Here is a 13,113-nt window from a genome sequence, read left to right on the forward strand (position 1 = left end):
GAGGCTTAAGAGTGTGATCCCTCTGTAATTGGAACACACTCTCCGGTCCCCCTTTTTGAATAAGGTGACCACCACCCCGGTCTGCCAATCCAGAGGAACTGTCCCCGATGTCCACGCGATATTGCAGAAGGCACCATTGCATTAGCCAACATAACCCTACAACATCCAGGGCCTTAAGGTACTCCGGGCAAATCTCATCCACCCCCAGAGCCCTGCCACCGAGGAGCTTTTTAGATGTGGTAGCCATTTTGAATTGAATCAACTCCAAAGGCCATCAGTTGTAGATATACATTCAGTGATTACTTTCTTAGAGTTTTGTTTAAATCCATCCAGTGGTTCACAAGATAGTTTGCTAAAAGACAAACAGGGCCGACTCCAACAGTTAATGTCAAAGTTTTAATAAAAAATTTCTCACAATGAATAGCACTTTAAGTATGTGTTGTTAATGACTCTCAGTTACTACCCCACCAACATTTAACTCAATATCTGTAAAGTTGACTGAAATAAAGCCATTACTGTGTTTTCTAAGGCGAGTGGCTGTGGTGGCCATCTTGAATTATGTTAGCTCCAAATGGTAAACAATTGTAGAGGTACATCTAAAGATTATTTCCTGAAAGTTTCAATAAAATCCATCTAGTGGCTTATGCCATATTTTGCTAACTGACAAAGATGACTCCACACAGACAATGTGTTGGAGATCAGTCTCAACTACTTCCACACCAAACATTACATCAATAACTGAAACTGGTTGAGTTCAAGCTATTTTTGTGTTTTTAAGGTCAGTTAGCAATGATGGCATTGATAAATCAGATTGTCTTCAAAAGGTAATCAGTTGGACATGTTCTTCTAATGATTGCTTTCTGTAAATGTGAATAAAAATTGAAGTTGGGATGTTGTGTAAAACATAAATAAAAACAGAATAAGATAATTTGCAAATCGTTTTTGACGTATGTTAAATTGAATACAGTACAAAGATAAGATATTTAATGTTCAAACAGATAAATATTATTATTTTTTTGCAAATATTCACTCATTTTAAACTTGATGCCTGCAACACGTTCCATAAAAGTTGGGACAGGGACATGTCTACCACTGTGTTCCATCACCTTTCCTTTTACCAACACTCAATAAGTGTTGGGGAACTGAGGACACTAATTGTTGAAGCTTTGTAGGTGGAATTCCTTCCCATTCTTGCTTGATGCACAACTTCAGTTGCTCAACAGTCCAGGTCTCTGTTGTCGTATTCTGCTCTTCATTGTGCACCACACATCTTCAATGGGAGACAGGTGTGGACTGCAGGCAGGCCAGTCTAGTACCTGCACTCTTTTACTACGAAGCCACTCCGTTGGAACACGGGCAGAATGTGGCGTGGCATCGTCTTGCTGAAATGAGCAGGAACGTCCCTGAAAAAGACGTTGCTTGGATGGCAGCAAATGTTGAACCTTTCAGCATTAATGGTGCCTTCACAGATGTTCAAGTTACCCATGCCATGGGCACCAACACACCCCATACCATCAGAGATGTTGGCTGTAGAGGTTTGCACTGATAACAATCCGGACAGTCCTTTTCCTCTTTGGCCCGGAGGACACGATGTCCATGATTTCTGAAAACGATTTGAAATGTGGACTCGTCAGACCACAGGACAGTTTTCCCCTTTGTGTCAGTCCATCTCAGATGAGCTCGGGCCCAGAGAAGCCGGCGATGTTTCTGGGTGTTGTTGATATATGGCTTTCTCTTTGCATGCTAGAGTTTTAACTTGAACTTGTAGATGTAGAGATGAACTGTGTTCACTGACAATGGTTTTCTGAAGTGTTCCTGAGCCCATGTGGTTATCTGTTACAGAATGATGTTGGTTTTTAATGCAGTGCTGCCTGAGGGGTCAAAGGTCGCGGGCAGTCACTGTTGGTTTTCACCTTTGTCTCTGAATCTTTTGATGATATTATGGACTGTAGATGATGAAATCCCTAAACTCCTTGCATTTGTACATTGATAAATGTTGTTCTTCAACTGTTGGACTATTTGCTCACGCAGCTGTTCACAAAGTGGTGAACCTCGCCCCATCTTTGCTTGTGAATGACTGAGCCTTTTAGGGATGCAGGGATGAAATTCAAAATGAGGGAATATTTACAAAATAACAATAAAGTTTATCCGTTTGAACATTAAATATCTTGTCTTTGGATGAAAAGGATTTGCAAATCATCGTATTCTGTTTTGATTTATGTTTTACACAACGTCCCAACTTCACTGGAATTGGGGTTGTATTTTGGTTACAGATAGACTGCACACAAACACACAGTCATTCACAAAAACATTATCATCTGCCTTCATCTTTTGCTTTCGGGGGATAAAAAGCCAAAAGCTGAACAACAGAATATCTTCTCCTCAGCAGCAGGTATTACACACAGACATGAGCTTTCATCTGAAAAGAAACAATGATTGATGGGAGGAGTAGGAGAACACCCCTCCTGTCTCCAGCAGCTCGTGGTCTCAGTCACAGCTGGAAAAAAGCCCTGGAGCTGCACCAGGATAAAATAAGGCGTCAGTGCACCCGCAGCTGCTGGAGGAGGCTGAATTATCCATGTTAGGAGGCTCACACAGCCCACTCTGAGGTAACACTACCACATGCTGCAGAGAGAGGAGCTGCAGGATAAAACCTGTCAGAGACAGCCCAGTGGGAGCAAATATCTGTTGTCACATAATACAATTCATCAATGGCTTCCAAACTCTAAATGAAGTGTTAAAATCTGCGCTGAACAGTTGTGTGCAGACAGGTGGTGTCTGACCTCCTCAGGGAAAACAACTGGTTCGTAGCAACATCTTCAAAATGAAAACTCACCCTATCACGGCAAAGGCAGGAAGCTCCTGGAGGTCAAAGGGAAAGTCGAGGCGGAAACGAGTTTTAAAAAGAGCAGTGATGGTCTCTGTGTAAAAGGAAAAAGTAAAACAAAGTTAATAAACAAAACACACCACTGGACCATCTAATGATGTGATTATACGATATGATAATATATGATATTATGCACAATCTCATGCATCATAACCAGAATATGGGCTGTAAATGACTATCAGATACTACCGCACCAAACAATATCTCACTCTCTGGTAAACTGACTGAATTATAGCCATTTTTGTGTTGGCTAAGGTCAATTAAATCTTTCAACCATCATGAATTGGACTGACTTCAAACATTAATCAGTTGTAGATATGCATCTCGTGAATAATTTCTAAAAGGTTCATTAAAATCTGTTCAGTGGTTCATGAGATATTTTGCTAACAGACAAACAGGACTGACTTCAACAGCAAAAGCTAAAATTTTAAGCAAATATTTTTTGTAACGTGTGCAACTTGGATTATATGTTGTGAATGACTCTCAACCACACTAAATTTTAGCTAAATATCTGTAAAACTGACTGAATTATAGCTATTTTTGAGTTCTCTAAAATAAGTTGGCTTTGGTGGCCATCTTGAACTGGATTGGCTCTAAAAGCTAATCATATGTAGAAGTACATACAGATTATTTTCTGAAATTTTTATTTAAATCTGTCCAGTGGTTCATGAGATATTTTATGAACAAACTATAAGACGCACTGTCAATGAATGGTCCATTTTCAAACTTTTGTCATATATAAGGCAAACCGACAAAACAGCCCCGTCTTTCAGAAAATACTGCACCGTCGTAAAGGTCCCTACATACTCGGGCGTACTTCACTCTGCAGAGGTCCGTCGGACATGTCCGTGCAAAGTTAAACTTTTATGACCGCGTACGCGTACTCTGTGTCGCACAATAAACCGTCCGGCGAGAAACGGTGTTCACACCGGACTGTTCTGTGTGCGACACCAACCGCTCTCAGGTGAGAATCGGTGCCAGCGTGCAGCGTGACTGCTGCTCTCTGTGCAGCGCTGGCAGGTGTGCTGTGGCTGCCCTGGTGGTGAAGAAACTGGGCTAAAGGCAAGCAATTCTTCTTGCTAAAGACAAGCGATCTCTTCCTCCTCGTCCGGTGACGCCATGACTGAAACTTGTCACGGGACAATTTTAGGCAATCTGAAGTATGAAGTGTCAACCGTCCGCGGACAGTCTGCCCGGAGTCCATGTGGCTCACAGAGTAAACACAGTACACCCGAGTATGTGGGGGCCTAATGCAGCAAGCGGTGCAGCTTTGTAGTTTACAAAAGTCAAACTAAAACATTACTTCTTACATATATAAGTCGCACAGTCATTTTTTGAGAAAATTGAAGGCTTTTAAGTGCACCTTATAGTCCAGAAAATACGGTAATAGTTAATGCCAAAGTTTTAAACCCAGATGTTGCACAATCAGCTAGCACACCAAATCAACATCTGTAAAATGTAAAGTTATAACCATTTTATCTAAGATCGCTTTGCTGTGGCAGCCATCTTGGATAGGATTGTCTGCAAAAGTTAATCAGTTGTACATGTCAACCAATGATTACTTTCTGCAAGTTTCATTCAAATTTGTTCAGTGATTCACTAAATATGTTGCTAAAAGGTACAGACAAAAGAACACACTGACACAGGCAAACACACTGTGGCTCTGCCTTCCTTTTTGGTTGTTCAGGAGTTGACTAAAGAACAGAATTAAACAGATTGCTAGAGAAAATTATTGTAAAAGGGCCAAAGGTAACAAGTCACTGGCTTGTTACCTTTGGCCCGGAGGCTGTGAACAGCTCTGGAAACTGTTAGTTTGCTGCTTGAGTAAAAGCAAATTCCCAACTACAACCTCTGTTTTTCCTCATTTGCTGAATTCAGACGTTATTTCAATTTTCTGAGCTGGTAAGCAGGAAATTTTGACTTGTCAGGTTGAGTAAACTACAGCTGCAGTAAGTCATTTCAAAGGTGGACTAAAATCTAAGTCTTATTAGATCCCATCAGAATTCTACTGAGGTGTTATTCTTCTCACATTCTGGGCTCTGCTACTTTGAATATTGAGTCTGACATGTTATTTACTTCATAATTAAAGGATTCAAGAATTGACAGCGAGAACTGAAGGGAATGTTTTTGGACAAATCTGGTTTCAGATGATTGGATCTCTGTCTAAGAGTAGAAACAATCTCTGGTACTTGTAAGCAGGGTACAAGATTCCACTCTGAACAGACATGATCTTCACATATAAACATATGTTCATAAGACTGCTGGACAGAATAATAATAATTATACATAAACTTGGCATGAGACACAGAGAGAGAATATGGCATTGTGAGCACATCTGTGTTACCTTCGTCTCTGTTCCAAACAGCCAGCACTCTGAAGATGAAGGCACTGAAAGTAGCTGCGAAGAAACCTCTCCAATAGTTCCTCACAGCGAAGAATGTGGACGTTACTTCAATGCTAAACAACACTCCTGGAACACAAACCCACATGACAAAACACAACCCTGGGTGTCACATGTCAACAGGCAGGGATCTGCATCGTAAAGAACAATGTTTCATAAATGGACTGGATAGTATCTGGACTCAGATGTGATGCTGACAGTTTGGGGAGTCGAAGCTCCATCTTTTTTCACCAGCTCAGAACAAGTGAGGGGGAGCTGAGAAATAACCAGAAAAAACCTGCTTGAATCTTAACAGACACATGTGAGACCCGTTCTGCTGCAAACCAAAACTCTACATTTACATGTGGTGCTACAACATCCACCAGAAAAGAAAACTGAACCTCTGATTTAGGTGAGACGTAATATTTTGTTTTTTCTGGAAACTGACCTCCGATTGGTGCAGCAAAACAGCAGCCCACTCCCACAGCACAGGCTGCTGCCAGCATCTCAATGTTTCTCGACTCATTCTGGAACACAAACATCACGACAGATCAGTTCTTCTTTAAAAAAATAAATAAATAAATAAAGGCCAAGCGTTCCTCAAATAAGGTGCATTTTGCCTCCAGCCTTTTGTGCCACAGTGTTTAAGGAAACCATCTTAGGATGTGAAATGATGTCGTTGTAGCCATATTGACCAAACCTTGTAAATGATTTAGAGATTTTTAGTGCTTGGAGTATGTGTTGAGAATGGCTGTCAGTTGCTACCATATCAGAACAAATACTATTTTTGTGTTGGTTAATGTCAGTTAGCTGTGACAGCCATCTTGAATTGGGTCGACTCCAAAGGTTAATGAGTATTAGATGTATGTTCTTTCTTAGTTTCGTTCAAATTTGACAAATGTTTTTAAAGTAATTATGATAACAGACAGTGTTGTCTCTACCAGTTACTGCCAAAAGTTTAGGCAAAGATGTCATGCAATGTGTAACACTCAAGGTAGGTGTTGTAGATAAGTCTCAGGTACCAGCACACCAAATTTTAAAATCGATTGGGTTATGGCCATTTTTTGTGTTGGTTAATATCATTTAGTTGTGGCGGCAATCTTGAATTGGCTTGACTCCAACGGTAAACCAGGCTAACAAAAACACACACACAGGCAAAACAATATTGCCTCTTTTCGGAATTGATAAAGCTCCTCGAATGAGTCTTCAACTACAGAATAAAAGTCCCGTTATTCTTGTTTTTTTTAAACCTCTTCAGAATCATTGCCCTTTTGCCTGTGGTGGCAGGTGATAAAGAAGTCAACTTTTTAAGAGCTTTAGTTATCTATACTTTCACAATTCTGAACTCCAAATGATTTCATTATTCACCGTGGGGAAAAGAGGCATGAGTGGAAGCATGTTTAGTTTCAACAAATTTAATAATAAATTTAGAGATGAGATTACATTATAGTTCAAAATATTAGGTTCTAACCCACCAATTAGATCAGGGGTGTCAAACTCCATTCCTCGGGGTCGCTCTGCTGCATGTTTTAGACGTGTTCTTGCTTTAAAACACCTGGTTTAAATAAATGACTTGTTAACATGCTCCTGGAGAACTTGATGATTTGGTGAGGAGCTAATTAAATCTTTTAAATCAGGTGTGTTGGAGCAGAAAAACCTAAAACTCCCAGGACAGCGGCCCTCGAGGCCTGGAGTCTGACACCCCTGAATTAGATCATTACAATAGTATTTACAAGAAAATAATTAAAAAGACACTTTGGAAACTCAAATAACATTAAAACAAGCAAACAAACAAACAAAAAACTAAAAGAATTTGAAGTAGCACACTGTGGGAAAGAAAAAAATTAAGCCAGACCAGAAAATTAAACATACATGAAAAGCCAGTTTGCATTACTGTAGGAAAGTGGATCATGATGCATTTAGAGAAACAAGCATTTTGTTTCTTGTTTTCTGGCAGGGTGGAGCAAAAAGCGCATACCTTGACATCCAGCACACTGATGTCCTTAAAGCAGCAGGACAGTAGTAAAGAAAGGTTAGTGAATGTGAGTTTCTTTGACTGTTTACGGCCTTATTCTGCTCTCCTCCTGACAGACACACACATCCCTCTAAACACCCACAGAAGACAAATAAAGCCCAGTCTCACCCAAATAATGCAGGGTCTGAATATTCCATGTGGGGGGAAACAACCAACATGGCTTCAGTAAAGAGCAGAGGATGATCCGTTTGGCTTTTCTTCCCTTTACCTTTTTTTTTTTACCTAGTTGAATCTTTTAAAAAAGTTGTGCCGTGTGGAGACTGTTTTATGACAAAGAAAATCTTTTAGATGACTTTAAGGCCAAATAAATGAGAAAAAACTACTGTAAGAGGGTAAAAGTTTAAGAACAGTGACTGATAACAAGTACACTACAACTTTCTCACTTTATGAATGGGTTTGCCGAGACTTCAGTAGTGGAAGGAAAACATGCTGGGAATTGTACAACTGAATTACCTTAATCCCTACAAGAGCAGGCTCCTTCAGGTAGCATGGGAGGAAGAAACAGAGTTCAGCTAGCAGAGAACCAATGACAAAACCGTGCATCAGCATTTACACTCAATGTCCTCACATGCACAGATTTGAATAAAAACATGTTTTACAATTAGATTCAATCTAGTCCTCTTCAAATAATGACATTCTCCACACGCTTGTTGAAGCTCTCGTCCCTGGGTTTTAAAGGGCAGCACTTAGGGAAAGAAAAGCTGCTTTTTCCACCCCGCAAGCTAAATTAGCATAATGTACTTAAAAACTCTAAAGAGGGCCAGATGCTGCAGTGGGACACTTCACACACACACACACTTCACAATAATATGCTGTAAAATACAGCACAGCACTCTACAGGGAGGGAGGGTGACTAATAAAGGGTGGCATACGACAGAGCAATGAGGATGATGATCATTTCAGAGGAGTGATATAACTGAAGGTGGGCAGACTGACACATCACAGAGGAACAACAGGGAAAGTGGAGGGTGGAGGGACAAAATGTGTTTAATGAAGGTTGCAATTTAATATATGTTGTAGCATTTATACAAATTTGGAACTTTTTGTCATTTCCAGCATATGCCTGTTTTACACTGGCTGTAATTCAGAAGTCCGGCTCTACTCAGCTCTACTCGGCTCGATAAAGAATGCATCGCGTTCACACCGGCCAGTTTGGTCTGTAGCGGAGGAACGCCTCCTCGTGTTGCAGGGGGCGGGGCAAACTTGGCGCAAGTTGTGTAAACAACTAAAGCGCTATGGACAACGTTGGCCCTGTGTTGTTGCTGTTTTTTAAACTTATGGGGATTCTCCTGAGACTTCAGGAAGAGAGGCGCAGTGGAAGAAATGCTCTGGATGCTGCGATTGTTGCGCGGAGTAGGACAGCTGTTATCAGCCGGAGGTTTCAGGCTTTACAGGCCTTCAGCTGAGGGACAGACGGCAGAAACGTTGCAGGGTAAGCTAACGCTGTTGTTTATATTCCTACCTTCGCTCTTTATGCTTGCATCTGGTCACACCCACGACCAATGAGTGAACAGGAGCTAAGCTTGCGCCGCCCACGAAGCAGGGACCAAAGAAGCAGGGCCGGCCTCAAAAAAATGCCGGTGGAAACGCGCGCAAAGCAAGCTGACTAGAGTGGAGCCGGGACCTTTTGAGTCTGTGGAAAAGGGGCAATTGGCAACATACTAACAAGAAAAAAAATTGCTTTTAAAGTTCATTTTAGGGTTGTCCTGAGGGAAGAATGATTGCCTTTCACACCTTCTTGGTGTTTTGTTTTTCTACAAACCTTTTATGACCACAAATCAAATACACTTGCATTAGGAAGAAACTGAAAACAGACTATATGAATTCTTTAAAAATCCCAGGGTTGCAATGAGGACGTTTTACAAGTAATTTCATGTTTCAACTATACATTTCAAAAACTTTAATTTATACTGAAAGTAGTATCTCACTGGGATGTGACTGTTGGCAACTAGTTGGCCAATGGGATTCAGAAGGGAATCTTTAAACATCTGTGGGGATTCTGATTTTCCGTGTGTAAGTCACAAAGGTTCACAGCCTTGTTGCTTGAATTTTGAACATGTTCATGAATTGCAAAAAAACCCTTAATTGCAGAAGTGCAACACCTGGAGCATTTATGGTGTGCCTACAACAAAAAACAAGGAGACATGAAACAGCTCCTTCTGCAAAGAAAGTCAGTGTTTAGAATTATTGCATTTTCTATCAAATTAAAAAGGAAAAGATTATGTTGACTAGAGCCGCACTACATGCAAGTTGTTTACACGTTTCCACCTAGAGGAGGAAGAAGAAAAAACAAAAACACCTGCTGATAGCTGCTGATAACAGAGGAGAATTGAAAGTTTCCACCTAACTGAGCAAAGGCAAAGCAAAATACAAAATCCATTTGAACTTTTATTGTGAAGGATTTGTCTGAATTGAGTGGCTAAAAAGCAGAGCTTGTGCACGCTGGCCTTTGTAGTCATGAAGGAAAATGATACCAACAGCCATTCCCACATCCTACTATGGACTAAAAACAAAGTTGTATAAACGCTGGAGAAAGTGGTCAGACAGCTCTAACACAATCCTATGCTACTGTATTTAACATTCTGACTCATTTTCATTGTTCATTTAGATCCCAAAATCTTTTTTGAATGAAAACCGTTTATTACTGCAGTGTACAGCAAAATCTTCTGTTTGTTTCAGGTCTGACAGATTCTATGTTCAGGATGTTGTTCAAAGTGTGGTTATGGCTGCAATCACTGTATAATCGCATCACAGCCATCTTAATCATAATCACATTGTTTGGTGCATTGCTAATATCCTACGCCTATAAAAACTAGTCTTCATTTCAAAAGTGCACTCTTGTGATTAAATCATAAATGTTTGGGTGGCTACAAAGAGTTAAGGTAGGCGAGATGTGCACAGCTAAGAATACAATGCAACAAAAACAGGCTTTGAGTTTCAAAGGTTGCCACGTGGCTCGTTGGTTGCAAACATAGTTCACAAGAGATGAACTAGAAAAAGACTGAATGGTTAGAAATCCACTTCAACCTAAACAGCAATACGAGCATAGTAACCTGATCAACAGAATAAGTGGAGCAACTGCATACCCTGTTTTAAAAGTGTGAATGAATCCTATGAATCCTATGAGTAAAACAAAGTGGTTAGACTTCTTGTTTTGTTTTAGAAGTCGAATGTTCAGTCTCTTCCACACACACTTCAGGCACAATGTAGGAAAGCCAGCTCTTCAGTCCAACACCTAACTGTCCACCTACATCTTATGGGTCTTATGACACACTTTCTACGACAGCAATGTACTTTCTGGACAGAGAAGATGGATGTTTGAGAGAGAAACCATATATGTCAAACAGGAAAGAACAAGATTAAACAGAGGAGGTGTCACATTTCAACATTACAACGCAGTTTCACACCAATTACCATGTTCATGAAAAACCAAAACATCTGACATCAGGACCAAACAGGAATCTGCATTTAGCAAAGATTGGCTGGGGAGAAAAAATATTCCTAGTCTGGAAATAAGACTCCAGCAGTTCCTGGGTTCCACTATAAGACTGTGTTACAGTCATTATTTGTGATTAGATTTGTTTCTTCGCAACTTTCTCTGATTTTCTAACATAATCAGGTGCCATGTACGAGAGTCAAACGTTCTGAGACTTACGGGGTTGGATCTTGGCAACTCTAATCAGTTTAGGCACAGAGTGGCGTTTTAGAGAAAACAAGTTTCAGCTGCCCGTGAAAAAAAGAGTTTTAAAGGTTTTCTCGTGAGTGAGTCAGATATAAAATATAAATATAATATAATGTTAATATAAAACAGCAAAGTCCATGTTTTGAAAAGATGGAGTTGAAGTTTAGTCACAGTTTGAGACTAAAATATGGAGGCAAAACCATCTTTTGTCCTTGCTGTTGTCATCTTTAATTATGGTCACACTGTGGATGCCGAGGAGGGAATTTTTCAATCCCAGTGCCCTACGTAGTGCCTTCAAACCTTCCATCTTTGCAACATTTCATCCCTCAAGAGATGTGCTCGCATCTCATTACAAAGAAAGATTAGAGTCAGAACGACCCCACAATCCTCTCAGTGGATGAAACTCACTCCCCGTTGAAACAGAAATCTAAACTGAAAAGTAAGTTACATACATGAAATAAAGATACAGCTTGTTAATAAATAAAAACAATTACAAATTTTATAAAAATGAATTATCACTAAACACAATATTAGTGACTAAAATTTTCCTTATTGTGTATCAGTAAAATAGTCTAAGTACAAATCAAAAAAGCAAGTGATGCACTAAAAGCCATAACCACAAAAGCTGCAGCCTCCAGCCTTCCTAAAAGGTTCTTGTCATCAATTTCCTTTGTTCTTTCTCACTACCCTTCATCAAAATGTACCTGCACTTGTTATCCATCTTTCTCATCAGTCTTGTTGTTTTTATCCTGCTTTCTCTCCTTTTCTCTGGGATTAAAACAGCCATCTTCGTTTCCCCGTTTCCTGTTCATTTCAGCTACTTTTCTGCTCCTTTTAGCTTCTAACTACTGTTTTGTTGCTTTTAGTTTTAAGCTTGTATTTAGTTTGTATTTTGCTCAGTTTAGCTTCTTTTCTGCTTGTTTTAACTTTAACAACTCAGTTTGAGCGTCTTTAGCACATTTCAGCAAAGTCTTTCAGTACCCAGCAATCACACTGCGTTTGTGCAAAAAAATACAATTACTCTAGTTAGATTTCTTTTCATCTACCTCCTTTACACTTCATCCATTGGTGAGTGTTGCCTTTAGATGGGACAAGACAGATTTTGTGATCAGCTTATCCCCCCCCCCCGTAATGAACAAAAATTGCTTGGGTGATGGAGGCAGAATAATGTCCAGAAAAGATTTGTACTTATAAATAAACCTGAAACAGTTCAAGTTAAACACAAATTGTAGATCTGACAGGTTACTTTTTGTTGGAGTCATCAAAAAATAAAAAAAGATCAAAGATGAAAAAAAGATGAGTTCTATGAAAGCCGAAGCCTCACCTCATAGATTCCTCCAAACAGAGACATGAACTTGCTGAGGAGAGCCGCACACAGACTGGCGATGTGGACAAAAGGACCCTGGCAGGAAGAAACAGAAAAGATGCATTCATTTCAGGTCAAGCAGCACTTTAGCCTCCCGTTTGTTGTGAGGCACACATGAAAACACGTTGATGAGAAGAAAGCCTCCAGAGAACCTTAACATTCACAGGATGCAGCTCAAAGTGGAACTAACAGGATTGAGAAGGGTGATGCACCAGAATGAAGTCAGGCCTGCAATAAATCATGGCTGCAAGGTAATGCTGCAGTGTGTGTGTGTGTGTGTGTGTTTTCCTGCTGGTATGTCTTCAGGCACAGCAATCTTTAGGGGGAAATTCTACTTAGCTGAACTGTTTAAAACAGACTTCGATGCAGCCATCTTTGGTGCAGTGCACTCCCAGATATCTGCTCCAAAACATCTTTACATCTGCAAAGCACACCGGGGGTTTCACAAACCAAAACATAAAGACTTTGTTCTGTGGCTCCATATTTTCACCTGCCACATGCTGGAAAAAAAGCTATATTTTATGTGCCTGCATCTGTGTTTGTTAGCAAAATATCTTGTGAACCACTGGGCAGATTATGATGAAATTAGCAGGAACTAATCGTTGAATGTATATCTACAACTGGTTGACTTTTCAACTCAACCCAATTCAAGATGGCTGCCACAACCGACTGACCTTCAGTCAGTTTTACAGATATTGTGCTAAAATTTTGTGTGTTTGTAGCTGAGAATCATTTACAAAACATACTTCTAGTGGTACTCAGT

General features: G+C 40.1%; 1 protein-coding gene across 5 annotated transcripts in view; it reads right to left on the reverse strand.

The window, feature by feature from the left end:
- clcn2b (chloride channel, voltage-sensitive 2b) overlaps positions 1 to 13,113 on the reverse strand; it is a 204,581-nt gene that overhangs the window by 100,250 nt on the left and 91,218 nt on the right. For all 5 annotated transcript variants that reach the window (XM_017436968.3, XM_017436967.3, XM_017436971.3 and 2 more), the window contains 4 exons: positions 12,309 to 12,386; positions 5,716 to 5,794; positions 5,232 to 5,357; positions 2,837 to 2,921 (listed from right to left, as the gene is read on the reverse strand). In XM_017436968.3, the coding sequence (XP_017292457.1) occupies positions 2,837 to 2,921; positions 5,232 to 5,357; positions 5,716 to 5,794; positions 12,309 to 12,386 (368 nt within the window). The remainder of the gene's footprint in view (positions 1 to 2,836; positions 2,922 to 5,231; positions 5,358 to 5,715; positions 5,795 to 12,308; positions 12,387 to 13,113) is intronic.

Source organism: Kryptolebias marmoratus, linkage group LG2 (genome assembly GCF_001649575.2).
Source record: "Kryptolebias marmoratus isolate JLee-2015 linkage group LG2, ASM164957v2, whole genome shotgun sequence".
Classification (NCBI taxonomy): Eukaryota; Metazoa; Chordata; class Actinopteri; order Cyprinodontiformes; family Rivulidae; genus Kryptolebias; species Kryptolebias marmoratus.